The sequence below is a fragment of the Gymnogyps californianus genome, chromosome 13 (genome assembly GCF_018139145.2).
Source record: "Gymnogyps californianus isolate 813 chromosome 13, ASM1813914v2, whole genome shotgun sequence".
Taxonomy (NCBI): domain Eukaryota; kingdom Metazoa; phylum Chordata; class Aves; order Accipitriformes; family Cathartidae; genus Gymnogyps; species Gymnogyps californianus.
The window spans coordinates 17,056,710-17,077,324 of NC_059483.1; the positions used below are offsets into that span (position 1 = coordinate 17,056,710).

The 20,615-nt window shown below is 46.6% G+C and overlaps 1 protein-coding gene across 1 annotated transcript in view; it reads right to left on the minus strand.

Annotated features, from left to right (window-relative positions):
• The window catches only part of DNAH1 (dynein axonemal heavy chain 1), a 73,482-nt gene that overhangs the window by 22,852 nt on the left and 30,015 nt on the right, over positions 1-20,615 (minus strand). Inside the window, exons 26-49 of the mRNA XM_050904890.1 lie at positions 20,285-20,448; positions 19,675-19,788; positions 18,839-19,027; positions 17,685-17,790; positions 16,507-16,620; positions 16,034-16,183; positions 15,448-15,534; positions 15,156-15,342; positions 14,949-15,040; positions 14,315-14,469; positions 12,449-12,626; positions 11,968-12,162; positions 11,161-11,280; positions 10,397-10,555; positions 10,000-10,104; positions 8,630-8,770; positions 7,972-8,132; positions 7,134-7,291; positions 6,824-6,997; positions 6,412-6,450; positions 5,127-5,305; positions 4,066-4,296; positions 2,485-2,681; positions 897-1,032 (exon numbers count right to left, since the gene is read on the minus strand). Of these exons, the coding sequence (XP_050760847.1) occupies positions 897-1,032; positions 2,485-2,681; positions 4,066-4,296; positions 5,127-5,305; positions 6,412-6,450; positions 6,824-6,997; positions 7,134-7,291; positions 7,972-8,132; positions 8,630-8,770; positions 10,000-10,104; positions 10,397-10,555; positions 11,161-11,280; positions 11,968-12,162; positions 12,449-12,626; positions 14,315-14,469; positions 14,949-15,040; positions 15,156-15,342; positions 15,448-15,534; positions 16,034-16,183; positions 16,507-16,620; positions 17,685-17,790; positions 18,839-19,027; positions 19,675-19,788; positions 20,285-20,448 (3,531 nt within the window). The remainder of the gene's footprint in view (positions 1-896; positions 1,033-2,484; positions 2,682-4,065; positions 4,297-5,126; positions 5,306-6,411; positions 6,451-6,823; positions 6,998-7,133; positions 7,292-7,971; positions 8,133-8,629; positions 8,771-9,999; positions 10,105-10,396; positions 10,556-11,160; positions 11,281-11,967; positions 12,163-12,448; positions 12,627-14,314; positions 14,470-14,948; positions 15,041-15,155; positions 15,343-15,447; positions 15,535-16,033; positions 16,184-16,506; positions 16,621-17,684; positions 17,791-18,838; positions 19,028-19,674; positions 19,789-20,284; positions 20,449-20,615) is intronic.

Sequence of the window (20,615 nt, forward strand, 5' to 3'; positions counted from 1 at the left end):
ATTGTGCTCAGGGCCTTGCTCCCTGCCTCGCAGTGACTCTGCAACCAGACACCAGACACCAGGTTGCTCTGGGTCTTCGTTCCTCCAGCACACAACACTTCACTATTAGGATAAAGCTCATAAATGTGGGAGACAGAGTAATTGTAGGGATGTGTCACAGTCTGTGGGATGATCTCCCTCCAGAGCTACACTCACCTCTCCACCTTTGCTAAATCAGAAATACACAGCATCCATCTACTTGATAAATGCACCCTCCCATGCCCCTCTTCTCCCACATATGCTTCTCACTGCAGGGAAAAGGATGCAAGAACAAGCAGCATTTGACAGATGCTCATCTCACTGCTTAGGGCACTGCCAGAAGGCACTTGGTTCCTATGATAATGAAGGCAGTAAAAAAGCCTATGGGGAACATAACCGTGAATTCCAGAAGTTGGCCTAGTCATTAACAAGTCACAGTTTACAGTAACAAGCCAATGTTACCCTGTGGAACCAGCAGGCATAAGGCCCTAAATCTACTGGTATCTTCGAAAAGAAAGAGAATGATGTTACTTAGGACTTCTAGTATCAGTGGTCAGCGTAGTGCTTAGCTTCAGGCAGCTGGGTCTAAAAATCTTTGATCCCACCAAACCCTTGGATGGAGCTGAAAGAGGCTTCCTTGAGCAACAGAAGAATCAGCCCACTCACACACAGCTCTACAGTCCCTCTAGCAACAAATGCACCACCTTTAGTTTCCCTGGGGCTTTTTTATAAGATGATGAAGGTGGGCTACTTAAGAAATACAAGTTGTGCCTGGTTTGTATCAAGCTCCTCAACCCTCTTCAGGGGGATTTATTGAGCTTAGAGATGTGTTTCTGACTCCTTTTGAGATTGAGTCCACCATGCTAATACTCCTGTACCTGCGTGTCTACGAATAGGAATGTCTTGGGTAGACTTTGAAGGCCTGCCTTCATCATGATCTTCCTCACGTCATCTCGCCATTCCGTCATGCCATAATTTTTGGACAGTTCGATCTGGAAACACTCATAATCTGCCCTAAAGGAAAGAGAAGCCTGTGGAGTAACACCGAATTAAAATCTCCTCTTTTGTCAATCCTGAGTATGTGTTGTGGACTCAGGGGGAGAGGACTCAAGTAAGTTGTTTTCCCGCAATAAGTCCTGAGCACACACCTATCTTTGTGCATGTTCAGCCATGAACCCAAGAGCAGGTTTTACTCAAAGCAGAGATACCTGAGCTAGCTAGAAACCGGGACAAGTACAACTCCATGAGCTAACAGAGTCACACTACTTCTTGGGCCCAGTGCCTCAGAGTGCAGAGGGAGCAACTCAACATGGATTTTTTTCTGATGCTGCCCTTGGAGGCTGGTGCACCTGGAAACCATGGTTGCATTTCTCTAGGATCACACCTTGTATTCAGAGCTGGAAGAATTTTCTTCCTTAGCCTAGTTCCCTGGGTCTTCAAGTTTCCCCCTTGAGGCCCCTTGGCTCCCAAGACTCACCAGTCCTACTTGCCAGGCTGCCAGTGTCACTTGATCACTTGTCACTAGTAGCTCCTGTCTTTGTCTTCCTGCTGCCCAGCTCCCAGGAAGAAGCCCCTATCTATCCTCCTGCCATGCTGAGTGCTGCACAGGCCAGTGAGCTGACATGGACCATGCTGCTTTTGCTCATTCGCTGCATGCCCGCAGCAGCAACCCAAGCTACCAGCAGACAGAAGAGTCCGATTTTTCTAGTTGTCCTAGTTTGGGCTGGGATCAAGTTAATTTTCTTCTTAGTAGCTGGTACAGTGCTGTGTTTTGGATGTAGTGTGAGAATAATGTTGGTAATACACTGATGTTTTAGTTGTTGCTAAGTAGTGCTTATCCTAAGTTAAGGACTTTTCGGTTTCCCATGCTCTGCCAGCAAGCAGGTGTGCAAGGAGCTGGGAGGGAGCAGAGCCGGGGCAGCTGACCCGAACTAGCCAAAGGGATATTCCATACCATGGAACGTCATGCCCAGTATATAAACTGGGGGGTGGACTGCTGCTCGGGCATCGGTCAGCGGGTGGTGAGCAATTGCACTGTGCATCACTTGTCTTTTCTTGGGTTTTAGTTCCCTCTCTTTTTTTGTTATATTCCTTTTCATTACAATTATTATTATTATTATATTTTTATTATTATTAGTTAGTATTATATTTTATTTTACTTTAGTTATTAAACTGCTCTTATCTCAACCCACGAGTTTTACTCTTTTTTCCGATCCTCCTCCCCATCCCACTGGGAAGGGGGAGGGGTGAGCGCCTGCGTGGTGCTTAGTTGCTGGCTGGGGTTAAACCACGACACTAGTGTAGATGTGCACGTTAACAGAGTCCTAGCTCTTGAGTGTTAAATCTGAAGAGTCAGCAACCAGAAAAATGTGTAACCAGTAGCAGGAAGGGCAGGAAAAGAGATTCTCTGTAGGCAGCCCCGATGGAGCGGCTCCACGTTATGTGCATAGGTAGTGCATTACTCACATGTGAGATGCCAATCTGGTGAGAGACTGTCTCCCACTTCCCCCAACACCCAGGAGAAGAGCATTCCCTGGAGCCTGCCGCAGGATCCGGCTGATTCGGCAGATGTGCTGTATCGCATCCATGAAAAGCACAAGCTTCAGCTCTGGGGTGTTGATTTGATTGTACTCCTCCAGGTAATCCTCAATCACAACCTTCAGCTGTGGGCAGAAACAGTCAATTTTGGCTACCAGATAACAGCCATTGTGAGGGGGCAGGCGGTTGTCTGTAAGCACAGCCAGGCCTCTGGGAGGGCAGAGCCTGGTGCTCAGCAGGATCTGAGAGCAGCGGCCTCTCTCAGTTGCTTCCCCAGGAGCTGCTTGTGGGGAGGTGATGGCTCTCTCTGCTCCACGCTCCTATAGAACTGCCATTGGACTGGGCTGAATTTAGCTAGTGGTGGTGGTGGCAGCAGCAGCTGCTGAATGGTGACCTTAAACTAACTTAGGCAAGTGACTAAGGTGTGCTATTTGCCTGGAGAAATAGCAAGGCATAGTTCAAAATAAAATAGCTTATGGCTGCCTGACCCATACTGTTCCAGGGCCTCCCTCTGGGAGAGCTTCCTTGCTCTACAGCTGACCACTGCCTGCTGCCGCATCCTGTGGTTAGGATCCTGGCTGGAAAGGGCAGGTGCTGGAAGAAAACACCGCTGGCTGTAGATGGGTAGAGAAACGCACTCCTCTCCCAGTCCAGCCATCGCACAGAATAGCTGCAGGAGCGGTCTCTCCTGCCCTTTCCAGGGCTCTCTTCAACAGCACCCTCAGGCCAGAGCAGGAGATGAAGCATGAAGGCATCTGGGATTTGGTCCTACCCCCTCAGCAATCTCACTGTGAACCTGGGCAAGCAATATCAGCTGGAATTAATAGTGCTGTGATCCCTGCCTAGATGCCAAAGTCCTGTGCGCATCAGTGGACTGTGCAGAAGCTTGGTAAGTCTGGCTGTCTCAGCTGTGCTCACCTCAGTGGGGGACAGGCCTACCTACTTTGCAAAAGAGATTGGAAAGCTCAGTTAATTACCAGTCCTTGTCACACAGCTATCGGAAGAGGAGAGACGACAGGATAATCCTCTGTTTCTGATAATGAGTGTAAAACGCACTGCTCATTGCCTTTGCTTAATTATCACTACCAAAGTACTCGCAGTGTCTTCTCCAACAGGGAATCTGGCAGTAACATTAATTACTTGTAAAGGTCAATTGTGAAGTCTTTAATGGCAAAAGTAGTATTGTTTGAGGGTAATGTGCCATTTCTCTTCAGCAAATTTCACTTTTCAGTCCTAAGTACAGCTCATTTGGGAGATTTGGCATAGCAGGCTGCCCCCAGGATGGCAATGCAGAGACAGCTTGTTCCACCTCAACTTTCCATTGCACCAAAGGCAGCCACTATCCGTATCTGGGGTAGGATTTCAAAGGAGAGCCCTGGGAGGGTTTGTGATTCCAGACACCTTCAATTCAAGCAGCCCCATAGCTACTATTAACTGTTTTCTTTTGTCTGCAGAAGACTTGGAAGATGTGAACATAGTTCACATCATCATGATTCCCAGGGTCCTTACCTTTTCCTGGCTGTCGATTGCTTTGTACAGTTTGATATTGGCATCTGGCTCCATGAAGTCCCCAAACAGAACTGGCTGGGAGGGGATGACCTCCTCAAAAGTGGTGCCTAACTCCTCCATCACACTCTTCATCAGGTTGTCAAACCAGGTCCGGTCCTCCTTGCTGACCAGGCGATCACAGAAGACCCGACAGCTCTCGTGGTACCACAGTCTCAGCAGGTGCAGTTTGTTCTGGTAGGAAAGCCCAGCAAAACAGCGCCCATGAGAGAAGCAGAGAAGTATTAAGAGCCTCGCTGTCAGGAAAGCTGGTTCCTGCCCAGCATGTGGCCAGCTCCACTCTTGCTAGAAGGCAGCTGGAGTGGAGAAAGAACTGGGCGGAGGAAGCTGCATTCCCTTCTCCTCTCAAAATCAACTCTTGTCAAAACAGCTGCTTTGCAGAGAGCTCATTACAGCTTCAGCTAATCCCCCCTCTATTTGTCCATATGTCAGGCTTTGTTTGAGAGATTTAAATTTCATGTTGTTTGTCCTTATCTTTCCCCCAGTTTGATTTAATTTTTACTGTTTTCAGAAGTTCTTGTGTTTTCTGGAAAGATCCTTTTATTTGGGTGTAGCACAGAACCAGGGTCCCAAGTACTTCCTGTGATAAGCCAGTCTCTACTGGCTAGGCTGGAGCCAGAGCAAGGTCCTCAGGAGAGCTGAGGGGGCAGAAGCCTCCATTGCTACAAGCTGGCAACAGGACAATACCTCTGCCCCTGCATGGTTCCCTGTCTGGTCCCCTATGGCTCCATCCAGCCCTGAATGGCTGGGCCATGTCATATTGACACCCTATGGCCACTCAGCTGCTTCCATGCCAAGGAAGGGCTGGGGTAGCAGGGGGGGTCTGTTTACTACTGGTACTAGGCAATGTAGCCAAAGGGAAGGTCACCACGTTCATTGAACAGTACCAAAATGCAGCTCCAACAAGAAATTGAGGCCTGTTTGCAGGCCTGTCAACGAGGCCTTAACCGGAACATTTCTGGTCTTCCCCTGGGTGGCATGGCTGCGCTGATGGGAGGACTCACCTCAATCTTGCTGGGCTCAGCCATGAGCATGCCCTGGAACACCTTGGAGAGGTCTCTCAGGTTGAAGGTGTAATGTGACTTTGCTGGTGTGGGCAGCAACTGGGATGTGACGGTCAAATACACGCAAATAGTGGCATCAACCAAGGGCTCGTTCAAGTCTTTGACTGCAAGTGCTCCTGCTGCAGGAACAGAGGAAGTTGGAGAAGATGCCAAGGCGGTGACCCTGGGTTGAGGAGGTCCTAGCAGTGCAGACAGGTGGCACTGAGTGGCAGAGGTGTTGCTAGGACTTGGCCAGGAACACACTTTTCTTCTGCTTTCTTATGCAGAGACTGTGTGGGGACCTGACCAAGCACCTGCTCACTGCAGTGGACAGTTTGCCGATGAGTTTCCCAACCAAAGGGAATCAGATTTGGGGAGGGAAGAATGCGTAACAACAATTCTGCAGTGTTAAGACTTCATGCACCCCAGAGAGAGAAGAGACACTGCCAGACAGGTAATTGGTGCCTACCTGAAATACTCCAGACAAGTTTTCCTTCTCCCTCCTTGTACTCCCACAGTGGAGTCTCAGCTACTTTTAAGCTAGAAGGTGTGAGTACCCTTTTAGCTAAACAGCCTTGCAACTCATTGAGTTCAGCAAATGCAAAGCCACTGAGGAATAATTTCTTATGCAATAGTCTGGCAAGATTTAAACACAGCTGCCAGTTTTAGAGCATAAGATACTTTTTTTTTTTTTTAACTCCCAATTAAGTTCATTACAAACACTCATGGGGAAGTAGAGCCCTGTGACACCCTAGCATTTTGCACTTGTTTGCATTGCTTCCAAAATTCTTTAATTTCTTTTTGAATCACAGCTAGATGCTTCAGTGTGTACCTGAGCTCATAGTCAGGTACTGACGCTTGTGAATATTGCAAGCACTCAGAAAGCTCTGCTTTGCTTCTCTCATAGCTCACCATTCTCACTCCTTCCTACTGGCAGATTTGCAGATGAGGGCACATTTGCAAAGATGATCCCAAATTCCCACCCTGTCAAATATAAGAGGACTCATTTCACTCCAAATGAACCCTTTTTTCTGGGTGGCTGTAGCACCATGCTTAGATCCACCCTGCTCAGCTGTCCACAGGCTGCAGCAGATGGAGAGTAACAGAAGGCTGTGCTTCCACAGAAGGCTGTTGTCTGGGCAAGTGTCTGTCTGCTGAAAGCACAGGTAAGCTATGCCATGCTGTGCCCATCAGCTTGTTCTGTTCACAGTCTCTCTCTCTCTCTCATCTTTCTGCTCTTACTTACGCACTGGATCTCTGTAACTTCTTTCTCCTAGGAGTCCAGCTAGAAAAAGACAAAAAACCTGAGTTACAGCTTTACCTGCTGAGGTGACGGGTATCTGCATCATCCATCACAAACAAAATCCTCTTTGAAAGGCCTAGGCTATAGGAAACCTTATGAAACTGTGAGAGTCAAATATGAAGTTGGCTGATTTGCACCAGCGGAGTTTGGCCCTGAGACTAAACAGTGTATGAGCTCTCTGTTTGCTAAGATTCAAACAACACTTTCCCAAAAGCATCTTCAAGCAACTAATGCAAGTTCCAGCTTCCAACACTTGGATCAGATCATCAGTATTAATTCCTCCCCTTCCAACCTCCATTATCATTGAGCTGACTTGCAACACACGAAGAAGGTGGTAGTTGTCTGCAGAACTTACCCATCCAGCTGCCAAGGATGGTGGAGAAGATAGTCTTCTTGCTGCTCTCCTCCATCTCAGTGAAGGAGAGGTAGTTGAAATGGCGAGTGAGGCGTGGAGTGACAGCATTCCTTCCCCCTCCAGGAGGTCCCATGGCACAGACAAAATTAATATCTACCAGCTTCTTAAAAGTACCTTGAAGAGTGCAAAATCAGGAACAAATGTTAAGTTGTAGCTAAAACCCCTCGCCACAAATCTCCACAGCAGGTATGCGTATCTACCAACAGGCCAACTTTTGCCAAGAGTACTGGGCAAAGGAGCTGGGTCATACCGATCTGTTTCCTGTCGTACCAGCCCTGGTGGTCCATCCACTGCCGCAGCAGCTCGATGGGTGGCTGAGCACCGTATTTCTCCAGCATGGGCATGTTCAAGTCATCGATAAAAAATAGGAAGTACCGCCCAACCGGAGGCCCGAACACACCCTTCCGCCTGTAAGGACAGAAGCTGCGTAAGGACACAGGACAACTCCTATTGCAAAGTTACTCCTAACTTGATCCAAAAGCAGTTTTTTCTCCAGAGGCTTCCAGGGTCAGCAGTTTCAGCTATCCTTACACTTACACTCCACATACCCCTTTATATGGGCATTTGTACAGAAAAGATCCGGAGCAATGTTTGACGCACTGGTTTCCTTCCAAACACAGGAGTGAAATTTTGTCTACTTATGCACAGTGTCAACGAATACATGAGTGCAGATAAAAGCAAAGCTTGAGCCCATGAATATGTTGGAAACTTCAAACCAGTGGCTGACCAGGGAGGAAAAAGGGAAGCTGCTAACCATGGGGACTGGGATTGGGGGTCAGCAGCCACGTTTTCTCCCCTCATCAGTTTCTATAAAGATCCCACACCAGGGTCTGCAAACACCTGTGCTGCGAAATGTAGTTATTTCTGGAATAACTAGAATTGGAGCAACTTTTACAGACCCTCACTAATCCTTCTCACTTTCTTGCCATTGTATCAAGTTATTACGGGCTCTCACAATCCCAGATCAGATTTGCTGTGTGTCCTATTTGTTATCCACAGCTATATGTGCTTGGGGCCCCTTATGGCCAAGTTGATAGAAATACTGAGCTCAGGGATACTGCCTTTGCAAACACAGAAAGGAAACTTGCCTCTTATCCAGTTTGCTGTCAATGAGATCCTGGGTTTGGTTAGCAGAGGTGCGTGCCGAAAACGTCAGGAAGTGGGTGATGTATCTGAGAGGCAAGTTCTTCAAAAGCTTGTCCGTAATTGTGAGAGTCTTCCCTGTGCCAGTGGGACCAATGCAGAGAACCTAGAAGCACAATCAGCAATGCAGCATAACTACAGTGTTTCCCAGCACTCTGACATTGGCTGGAGGAAACGCAGGTTACTGCTCGCTTAGGCATTCAGAGGCTGGGAGAGGACAGAAGGCTCCCTCCTTCAGTAAGGACAGCTGTTCAACAGATCTCTTGGTGTGGAAGGAATCCAACCAGAGAAGTATGAAATGGAACCGTAGGAAACAGGTAAACAAGGATGGTGATGGGCTATCTAGCAATTGCTGCATTTTGATTGAACAACTGAGTGTTGATATTCCTTTGGGGCACTGGCATGGTGCCTGGGGACTGAATGGAGAACTCTTGTTGCTTAGGCACAGCTTTTGAGCAGAGAAATACAAATCCATGGGAGTGGGAAATAATCTCAAAGTATCAGGTAGCTGTTAGGTTCTGACTGCACTGGGAGAGGAAAAGGTGCCCCTGTTGATGAGAACAAGGTTGAATCAAAAACTCAAAGGCAAGGCTGGGCACGTACTGGCTTACGGTTGGTGAGCAACAGCTCCAGCAGATGGGCCATTCGGACTGTGTTCATTGTAGGCACAATAATGTCACAGAAGTTGGTATCAGGAACCATGGTGAACTTTGCTGTAGAGTCCAGCCACTTCTCCCAGCGCACCTGCAAGGCATGGGTGTGTTTAGAGGGGGCAATTGCATCTATCCCCTACGGGAAAAGGAAAACTATTTCTGCTGTGTCTTCCCTGTCACAGCTCCTTGTGTAGTAGCTCAGATTCTGATGACGAATTCAGGTTTCTAGCCCCTCTGTCTAGTCTTGCCACCCTTACCTTTCTGTATGGCAATGCTGTAAGTGTCTGACTCATTTCTTTTGGGAGGGAGGTAGCCCAAGAGTTAGAGATTATTGCCCCAGCAGCAACACGCCCTCCCCTCTGAAAACCAGGATCAAAGCGGGATGGAGCACTTGTGATATGTGCAAGAACTGGAATTCTGTCCTAAGCTGACCCACCCTGTAAGTGCCCCCACGGCACAGGGCCAAAGAGGGCTCAGCTGGGACCCTATCTTCACGTTTGGTGCCACCACCCATGTTGCACTCAGAGGCACATGGAGGTTTTGTACTTGTACAAGACATGGACGACTTGTGCTAGAATCAAGTAACCTCCCAGAGGCCACTATACAAGTGAGATAGATAGAGGTTTTGTCAGGGATGTGCTGGAGAACACTGAGAAAATGCGTATTCCTGACCACCCCATATGGCCTTCCCACAGAGACGATGCTGGCAGCTTCTGCTAAGCATCTGATGCTCATGTAGGGCTCTTTACTTTGCTCTGATTTCAGGAAGGGGAAGCATTTTTCCTCTTTTTTTTTTTTTTTTGCTTGTTTTTTTGTATTTTTTCTTTCAGCCCAGGGGCTGGTGACTGTCACTCAGATGGGCCTTGCACGCCCTACTGCTCTGCTGTCTCCTGTGAAAAAGATAGCATATTTGTCTGCCTTGCTCCTCCTCCAGACTCTGCTGTACACAGGTCTTCTGCCATTGTGTACTGCTTTCTAACACAGACAGACCTTTCCATCTGAGCTTCTCCCTGTTCTCCTCCAGCAGACACACTTGTAGAGCTCTCTCACTTTCCTGAGCACTGGCAGAGGCACTCAGGTCTGAACTGACCAGCCCTTGGCTCAGATTTGAAAGATCTGCTTCACAACCCTGAGGGCAAGAAACTGCCTTCTTCCTTTAATGAAAAGCTTGATTTCACTTTAAACATTCTCACTTGGTTCCTATAGGCCTTTCTTATTTGCCCTTGATGAGAAAATCCTACCAAAACCTGCAGGACTGTGTTGCTTCCTGGCCCCTCTCCCCAAATTTCCCAGCTTGGAGTTGAAAGTAAAATATTTTACCTCCCTAATGACCTCTTCATCCAGATCATCTTCAGCACTGCTAAGCCCACCATCGTACAGTTTATAGTCATAAACCAGTCCTTCTTCTGGGAAAAGTAACTGGATCTGTGAGAATAAAGCTGTGGTGAACCTGGCTGCTACTCAGCTGAATTCACAGGAGGATCTGCACTACTGCAAGGAAGACTTTACTAACAGGATGCTGCCCAGGCCAGGGGGGTCAGGTCCCTCCCCCAGATCTTCCAGTTCCATGGGTCCCTTGAAGTTTGAGGCAGATGTGGTATACCAGATCCCAAGAGGAAGCCCATCCAAAGCCTCCAGGCATTCAAGAAGCTCTGACGCCCATTCCTCAGTACCAGTTCCTCTATAATGAGAGAGGATTTGCTTTTCCTTTACTCACCTTTTCCTTTGCCATCTTCTCCCTCAGCCACAAGCTGAAGGCCATGCGACCTTGGGAATCTCCAGTAGCGCCCACGCTCCAGATCAAGGCAAATATAAACCAGGGTTCAATCAGCTCTCCGATACGAGCTGCCTTCTCCTGGGGAATCATCCCAATTCCCTGAGAACCAGAGAAGAGCAGAAGTAAAATTCTCAGGCATGGTTAAGGTACACAAAAACCAGACTCTTCTTAATGTGCTCATAATTCTATTTAGCTTCTATGTAGCTTTTTCTAGCCAGTTTTTCACAGGCCTTGTTAATGTATTCTATGGATTAAAACTTGCTGTTTCATTGGCGTACTTGAGAGACTCCCCTTGCTGAACTAATGTCACTCAACAGGAGCTGGGAGAAGAATTTAATCTTTGGGTTTTAATTTGAAAATTGTCCAGCCTTCTTCAATACTAATTCTCAAAGGGCCTGCAATCTGAAGTGCATCTCTGCTTTACACTCATTCTCCAATTCCCCCTGCTATAAATAAAAGGAACCTCTTCCCTCCAGCCTGGTAGGCATGGAGTTTACCTTTTGCTCTTTCAGTGGGCAAAGCATAATCCTTCCAGGTTTACCTGTGCTTTGCAGGATGTTGTATTACCTTCTGCCATGTAGATGAGCTACAGCATGACCTTTCTGCACCAACAACTTGTTCTCTGGTGACTAATCCTCTGCATGACTTAGTGCCTTTAAGAGTTACAGGCACAAGTGATAGGGATAGAGGTAGCAAAATCCTACCTCAATGGGAATGAAAGGCTGAAACAAACATTCCAAGAGCGTGAGGAGGCTCCTTGTGAGGTTACTGTCCGTTGAGGCAATTATCTCCTTCACAAACCTCCGGACAAAGCCAATGGCCTCCTGTAAGGAGAGGCAGGAACAGCTCAGTGTCACCATCCAACACATTTAACTTTGCTTTTACCTTCTAGGGTTCTGGTTTCTCCTCGCCTCCCTGCACGCTATGTTTAGCAGGGAGGGTATGACTGAGAATGCTGCCATTTCCCACTGCGTCCTGAGTACTACCGTTTTGACTGGAAAGAAGCAAGTCAAACTCCTTGGGGTTCAGTCTTAACCTCAAGAAACCTCTGGGCCTGCCTTTTGGTTCTGTGCAACAGTGATGTGCATCTTGTGCCATCACTGCTGTTAAATGGTTTGCTTCCTTCAGAGCTTTCCTTTGCAGCTCCAGGTTATTCATTAAAATAGTGGCTTAGGAGCAGAGTAGAAATAACAAGACTTGTTCTTACAACTTTCTCCCTGGAGTTACTCCACTGTAAGCAATGGCGCTGCACCAGGGATGGTTTTGTCCAGAAGATAATTTTAAAATGAAATAAAACAAACTATAGTGACCAATAAGACTGAGTCACATCTATAGGGATCAGTGAATAACCTCTATTAAACTCAGAAAATTCACAGAGCAGTTTTTATATTGGTAGTCTGAAGTGTTCCCACAATAGCATTTAAATCTAGGCCTTGATGAGTCTGGGCTGGTTGATATCTGAGCCGACAAGCTCCAAGCCACGGAAAGGCTGGAACGGCATGGTAGCTCACCTTGAGAAATCTCCTGAAAAGAGATGCTAGCTGCTGTGAGAAGGGCTGCATGATGCCTGGGATTTTTTGCAGCCAGCATTCGATGAAGGGCTCCAGCCCCAAGATGCTGGGTTCCAGGTAAACCATACCACAGCGGGAGACTGTGGCAGGGGAAGCAACAGCTAGATCCTGGACTTCAAACATCATGATCATGCTCTGGAAATCGCAAAAGGAAAGAAAGGAGGATCAGAACTTGATCACTTCTGATATATCTTTAAGCATAATTTGGTGAAGCTGAAATCTTTCCCTTTGTTGCAGGAGCCCTCTTTTTGTTGTGTTTGTGCAGCACAGCAGAGGTCTGGCCAACACAGGGCTGCTACTGAGACACCAATTTCCATACAAGTCCATCACAGACATCAAGTGGAAAGTAAAAGGCAAGTCTGTTCCAAGAGGGAGGAAGGAAAACACACAACAGGCAGCAAAAGCGGGAGGGATGAGTTACCTCTGTCAGCTTGATGATTTCCCCTGAGCTGAGACACAACTTCTTATTGTCATCTAGCACCGTGTTCATGTTCTCAATCCACAAAGCGTCAACTGGCCCATCAAACATGTACCACTTCTGGCTGGTGTCAGTGGCTGCAGCTCCCCGCCGGATGAGCGAGGAAAGGATCCCATCCGTCCTGAAAGGTGGGAGGAAGGCAGGGCTTGGCCCATTCTGGTTTTGCTGAAATCAATGGCAAAGCTTCCACCATAAGGCAACAGAGCCAGAATCTTACCCTGGTTCACGTGCCCAAGGATACCTGTGCCTCCCTTGTTGATGAGCTGCATAAAGGTCCATCTCATTCTTTCTTTTACTGAGACATACATCTCAGCCTGTGACACCATGAAACAATTTCTTTGGGCATTAGGATCTGGACTTCATGTCATCTAACTATGAAATGCCAAGCTTCCCTTTAACATCTCTGTCCTCAGTGAAAAGCAAAAAGGCCTTGCTAGCATCCAGTTCAGGTCATAGGCAGGTTATATCTGCTCTCTGGAGGTGCCTCTTTTTCTCTACCAAGTATAAAGGAAGACTCAGGACAGCTACTCTGCTAATTCAGATGCTTCAGTTGGGTAACTATAGGTTACGATGATGAACCCAGGCTAAAGAGCATGACTCCATCCTCTTTATAACTGAAGTTCCCCATCCTCAGCTGCCTGTGAACCCAGGTGGTGCTGGAGCTGGTGAACAGGAGAGCAGACACACAAGGAATGCTGGCTGTTGACAGCAAGAACTTAATCTGTACATGGAAACCTGGAGTGCAATTTCCGTTCACGCCCTGGACTCTACTCCCATTATTAAATAATTATTCGTTATTTTTATAGTGCTAGTGAATTCCAGGGTATTGTTACTGAGATCAAGGGAAAACAGTCTGTTCTAAAGCTCAGTTGATTAAAACAGATGGATTTGTCTGTAAATACATTTTACATGGCTGCTGTATTTTTCTTTCTGTCATGTTGACGTGCCTGTGTGCTGCCCTTGGGTAGAATCACATCATAAATAAACTGTCGAGCTTAACTGGAATATCCTACAAAAATGTCCTTCAGTAAAGATGCACCAGAGCCCAGGTTGGGAAGCTCTGGGTCTCAGCATCAGTAAAGGTTACTTGCTTGCACTTTTCCTAGAGGCAGTTAGTTTCACATTTATTTAGTTTCCCTCATTTTACAGAACACAGTCTTTAGCTTTGCCCCTAAGCAAGTGGTGGGTGACAGGGGCAAAGGGAGATTCACACTGCTTCTCACACCTTAGCTTCTGGATAAAGTGAGCTGCAAAGTCGACCCCAGGTCACATATGGAAACATAAGCAGTAGGACCTGGCTGTCAAGAGGGCAAATGGGCTATTGGTTCTCACTTCCAAACCATGTAAGCAAGCAGGAGCCCTGGTAACGGGAATGAAATGCCTCTTTATGCCTGAAAGTCATTCCTCATCATTCAAGGCCGCCAGTGTATTTATACAGAACAATTCAAGTGCGCAGTACAGAGGTCACTTTTCTTCAGAAGCAAAGCAAGTGTTTTTAAGCTGCTGTATCTTAGAGCAGGGGCATGTGCTCCAAAGCAATTGAATTATTCCTTGTTATGCAGTTAATGCTGCGAGCTGAGCTGCAGTAACTGTCTGGGTATGTGCTGGCAGCCGGGCCAAGCGCACAATGAAAGATGTCAGCTTAAATCACCATGACTGGCTATTGTAGCTTGGTGAGGATAAGGACTTGATCGCTTCTGGTTTTATGCCACTACCCTAAACAGTTCTCAGCCTTGAAGAGAAGACGCTCAAGACCAGAAGAAAAGCGTTTCCCGTCTGGAAGGAAGGAAAGCAGGTTTTGTACTTTACCACTCATGCGTTAGCAAGTTGAACTCTCCATAAAGCTGGCCCATTGTGATGGATTTGGGATTCAGTACAAAGTAGCTGACTGCTTCGTAATTCCCACCACTGGCTGCAGGCTGACCTTTCAGTGATGTCATTGCAGCTGCCAGGACTTCATAACTCTGCAAAAGCAGGAGAGCAAGAGAGTTAACTGCTATGGCTCCATAACGACAAAGCCACTTGCTCTCACAGCAACTGCATTCAAAAGGCAGTGAGAAAGGAGACACAGTGAAGGATAGTATCATAGTAAGGAGATGCCTGGCTGTATTCACAGAAATAAAGCATTTGAGATGCAGGGGAGGAGGAAGTTAGATCTCCCATGCAAGAGGCCTGAAGCATCTCGAGATGTCAAACTATGTCTCAGCCTTAGAAATTTGCAGCACAGCTAATAAGCCTCAGTCTAATCTCCCAACTCGAAAGAGTGAACTAGTAATATACTTCCCCACGGCTATAAATCAATACTAAAAGGGAGCATCTTGGTGCCCTGCCTTCTATCTGAGAGAAGCTGGAAATGCCGGAGTGTGAGTTTTCTGTGAAGCTTAACCCTCTGCATCACGAGGTAGGCGATGGTTTGCTGGGGCCAGCAGTGTCTCACCCATACCTTTGTCTTCCCAGAACCTGCTGGCCCCACCAGCATAAGGCCATGACGAACCACAGTGGTTTCATAGAGCTGGATGCACTTAGTCACAAAACCTGTAGAGGAAGATGATGCAGAGTGGGTCTGGGACCAGCTATCTCCTTCCTAGGGCAGGGTGCTGGACTGAAAGCCCAGGCCCAGAGGGAGCTTGTGGAGAGCCTTTCCCCTCACCATCAACATCTTTCAGATTCTCTTTGATGCAGGATTTGCGAATGGCTTCTTCCAGGATGCCGTAATCAACAGGCTTTTCTCTGATCTTGGGAAATAAATCTGAGACAATACCATTGAAGAGCTTGAGGTCGTCCTGCAGGAATTTGGGTATGTTGGCATCCCTGATAGCCCGCAGGCAGATCAGCTCCTGCAAAGATTTAAGAACTCAGAACTTCAAAGATCCTGCCTCTCTTATGTGACTGCAGAAAAGGCCACATAGGTCTATGACAGTGTGAAGTATAAGCACATTTACCTCATTCATAGTAGGATTCTCTCTTTTGAGGTTGCCAGCTGTTGAGATGACAGTCTTCACAGCTCTCATCCCAAAGTCATAGTGGTCCTGGAAAAGGCACAGAGGAAACAATGTCATCAGATACAGGAGCATCATGACCTAAAAAAGAGTGAACCTATGCATGCACTCAGTTAGCAGGTAACAAAAGAAAAATGAGAGAGTTATGCCTTCAGAACAACTGCTCCTTCATCCAAGCCTGCTCTCAGGATCCTTCAAACAACTAACTAGTCCTCAGCTGTACAGACTACATGTGAGGAAGACGACAATAACTGGATGATGAAAAATCCTAGATGGAGGGAGAAGTAGGCAGGGCTGCTTGGCTCAACTGTCCTGCCATTGTAATCCTAACTAGGACTGAAGGTGAATGCAAGTCCAGCCACAGGAGGAGAAATGAGAATTAGAAAGGAGGGAGGTAGATGAAGACTGAGTATTGTGACCTTTCTGTAATACGCTATCACAAGGCACCAAGAGAACCATCCAGGTACTTTGCGCCTAGGCTGAGAAAGCCTCACATTTAAAAAACATTCATGGACATTAAGGCATCTACCTGGGTGCTGAGCTGCTCTGACAACAGTTTGAATGTTGTGGTGATCTTCTTTGCAAGGACTTTGGCTTCATTAAACCCAAAGGAGTAGAGTGAGATCTCGGCAATCATGGAGTAATCTGGGACCATCATAGCCACAGGACGAAAGAGAGCCTGAAACATACAGTCCCAACACAAGATCAAAACACTGTTGTTTCTTGCTTTTTCCAGCAAACTGAAAAGGCTGAGTATCTATCCCAGACTGTTTAGAGGACACAGCGTGAGTGTGCCTGGCAGCTGTCAGGGTAGCATCCCTGCAGACTACAATCTGAGGAGCGCCATTTGCTTACAGATGTGATTCAAATCTCAAAATGATCCTAGAAACTTTCCAAAAGCATCACATCCTAATCCTTGCCATGAACACACTGGTGGTCTGGGTAGCATCCAGCACCTGTATCGCCCCTCTTGTTTCTGTCTATGCAGTCTGCCCTCCTTACCTTCAGGTTATCGGGCAGTTCAGTACGCCCAGCATACCCTGGGTTCATTGTGATGAAGACTGCGCAGGATGGGACCAGTGGGATCTCCGTGCCTTCAAACATGAAGTGATCCACCTAGCAAATTAAAAATATGATCATCCTCAAAGAACAGACCCTGACTTGCAAATTAAATAATGTAGCAGAATCTTCCAAGAGGAAAACAATGGCTTTCACTAGTTAAATTATCAAGCACATCCCACAACTGTAGTGACTCAATCTGGTCCCACTGCAGGAATCCAGTATTACCAGCAATATTTTTCTCTGTTTAAGAAACTGGGCTCATGGAAGATTTACTGATAGGATAATTTTTTTTTTTTTTTTTTTGGCTCTTGAACAGACTTCTATCCCTCCAGCTGTAAACAAACATCTTTCCATTTATCCTGCAGTAGAGTTTGGACCTGAATTAATTTGTGGCAGAGAGGGCAAAGAGAAACCTAAATCCTTTTTAAAGCTGTGTAGGTAGTAATTTCAGATGGGGGATAAAGTAATGCGGAAGAATTCACGGAGAGTAAGTTTCTAATTCCAAGCCAAAGTCAAGGAGATTCAGGTCTTAACCCCTCTGAGTCTCCAGAGAACAAAGCAGAGGCTGGCTGCTAGACTGGCTGACAGCTGAGTCTCCGTGTAAGGCCAACAATTCACTTTACATTGCAACTCTGTGTGTGCATGAGTATGCATTTTTCTGCACATATTGGGTTTTGTGAATCTACTAAAGCTTGGATAACACATTTAGACAAATGTGGTGCTGAGCAACTCATGGCAGAACACTGGCTGCCTTTATCACAGCTCCAATTTGTATCAGCTCAGTGGATCTGTATCAGAGTGTCTCCCACACCAAAGTCTGCTGGCACTGCAGCTCAAGCTGAGATGTACTTCAGCCTGTGAGTGTGGGCAACTGTGGCAGCACAGGCTAGGGTGAAGTTACAAAACCCACCCAGGATGCTGACTATGTAATGGCCTGATACGATGCGCCACAGCTAGGGCATTACTCATGCCTCTCCAAGCTCAAGTATGTCTGTCTGAGTTGCCCAAGCAGTGACACTAGTCCTCCGTGAAGATGCATGCAAAGACAAGGACTTGCCTAGACTAGCTCAAGCGGAGATTTTTTTGTCTGCCTTTGCATCCACATGTTCATTACGTACCCTCTGCTGCTGTGCTTTCTGAATGGTTGTGATCTGCTGGGCCACCACAGATAGCACCTCGATATCAATGCGGTTGAACTCATCAAAGCAAGCCCATGCACCAGAGCTGGGCAAGGAAGGAAAAATGAGGGGAGTCAGGAACATCACACAGGAGCAAACTTGCAGTTGAAAGTCCAGCTAGATGTAGAAATTATAAATCCACATACTGGGGAGGCAGCACAGAGACAAGAAGTGAACCTAAAAGGCCCCTAACGTCCCACAGCGGGTAGTGACACAGTCACAGTATACTGGTACAGTGGAAGGGGCTGTAGCCCCTCACCCCGACTATGCATCCCAGGCCATGTGATGAGTGAGAAGACCATGGCAACGTCTGGTCCTACAGCCTGGGACAAATTCTGCACGTTACAGATTTGGGCTTGAAAGAGGTCTCGTGTTGAATTCCTGTTTTGTACCTGAGCTATAAGTGTAGCAGATATAATTTAGACATCTCTTAAGTCCATTTTTCAGAGCTTGGAAGACTACGTATAAAGCTGGAAGCAGGTATATGAGGAAGGTGAACTTCCCACAAGGCATGGTTTAAGAAAGAAGTTAAATTACTTACAAAGAAAACATCTGAGAAAAGAGTATCAGCTTTTGTTGGAGTAACTAATTCAGATTCACCAGTGTGCAACAGACTAATTGGGCCAGCTCTGTTTGAAATGTAGAGAAGAGAGAAGCTTCTCTGAGAGGATCCCTCAGGGCTTAGAACAGTCTCTCTTGGCTGCTCAGTTTGGATACACTCAGCAGATTTTCTTCTTCTTAAGATTAAGCAGCTTGTGGGCTGAATCTCAGTCCAACGTGCGTGATATCAAAACAAAGGCCAGAGCTGCAAATATTTGCACAGGTGTCTAATAGTGGATTGGTGCAAAGCATTTTAATTTTGCCTTAAATGAACAGGATCTCTTTTTATCTTTTTTTTTTTTTAAATTGGCTCAACTGTCCCTCCCTTCTGGCAGGAATTTTGTAACTTTGCTCATTCTGGAACACAGTAACCCCTTTACTAGGGCTTTGCTTGTTCTTCTGGGCTGCTGTGAAAAATACCCACCAATTCCCAGTGGCCAGCATCCCTGTATCCTACCCGCTCCTCGATAATGACACGCAACATTTCATTGTACCTGGCTAGTCCCTTGAAAAATTTTCCCATTGCCATAAAGTCAAGCTGGTCGGAGCAGTTGAACACTACCGTTTGGATTGCTAGTGCTTTTCCCAGGTCTTTTGTTGTTTCTGTTTTGCCCGTTCCTGCTGGTCCTGCAGGTGCCCCTCCAAATTTCAGGTGCAGAGCTCCTGTAAGCGTCAGATAACACCTACAACAAAGAAGAGAGCAGATGATGAAAAGCATTTCTACTAGTGATTTCAGTAAGGGAGACATATGATCTATCCAGCTGGAGACAAGTAGGAATCCATCCTTTATTATTCTGCAGAACTGCTCAGATACGCAGCATTCTGCAAAGGAGTTAGCTCTGTGGCCTCGATTAGCATTCATGGGGGCCTGCATGGATAAATCCTTCTGCCACTGGCTACAAATTCACTCTCCAGAAAAAGGACAGTTACAAAAGGGTAAAACTATTATTTCTGCTGCATATTCTAGAGTATTAGATACCCCTATCTACTGGTTTGTAGAAGAGCTCCTTAGCTATCAAGTGGGCATTTTATATGAGTCAGAGCACTACATTAAGAATTAGGAGAGTGAAAGCAATCAGTCTGAGCACTGATCACTAGGAATACAGTAGATCCAATGCCAAGGTGTTCCTATGCCCTCGTCTCAGGTAGTCCTTTACTGTACAAATGGTTTCTGTTTACATACATTAAGCAATAAGACCAGTATGGTCAGATCCTTGGTTTAATCCCCAATGAGGCTTGTTTATCCAGGAAACAAACAAACAAACAAAACCCCAAAAACAAAAAAAATAAGAAAAAGATACACTTATTACCCAGAAAACAATCTCCTTACCTGTCAGTGAGGGGCGTGATAACCAGACGGCCACTGTTCCCCAGATACTCATAGCCATAGATAAATTCAGCATTGACTGCTCTGATATACAGGTCCCCCCTTGTCCAGTAGTATCTAATGATGAGTGAACATGACATCAGAAAGATAAACACTGGCTGGTAGACAATACAGCAGCTCATAAGACTACAGCCTGCAGTTTTGGAGACCTGCATGTCAAGGCATTTCCTTCTCGAGAGAAGAAAGGATAACACCCACCACCAGGGTGGACAGGAGTTCTCACAGGACCTGAAACTGGGTGTTACATCAAGCGTTGCACTCCTTGGGCAGGAGCATGCCCTTTCACAGTGAGGCTGTGAAAGACAACGATATGGATCAGTCTGTATTGCCAAAGTGGATGCCATGAAAACTAGGTCTGCCTCAGATGCCTTAGCATGGGCATCCCTAGCAGACTTCAATCCCACTCCTCATAGGGATGCTAGAGGTGACTCAGGAATACTGCTTACAGACTATGAAAATTCTTGTTTCCATTTGTTATGGACATGGCTGATGGGTAAGGAGGATGAAGACTGGCCAAGGAGGCCAGGCGAGGTTCAACAGCTATGCTCTCTACCTGAGCTGGGAGATCCATTCAAAATCATTCATGCTTGTCACATTCTCCTCAATCAGCTTTGCTGCAACATCCTTGGCGTGGACCTCAATCACAATAAGAGCTGACAACACTGCTCGCTGCATCTTGGACAATTTTCCACGGACCAGGGCAACCAAATTGCCCAGCTGGGTAAGGAAAAGAAAGCAGTCTGAAGCAATCCATATCACAGAGACCCAGGCTGTACTAACACAATGCAATCAAACTTATGGCATGCTAAGCCCAGATCATAGGCTGTGTCCAGGCAACTTCTGCCTCTTCTCTTGTCAGAGATACACATGACTGTTCAGAAAGC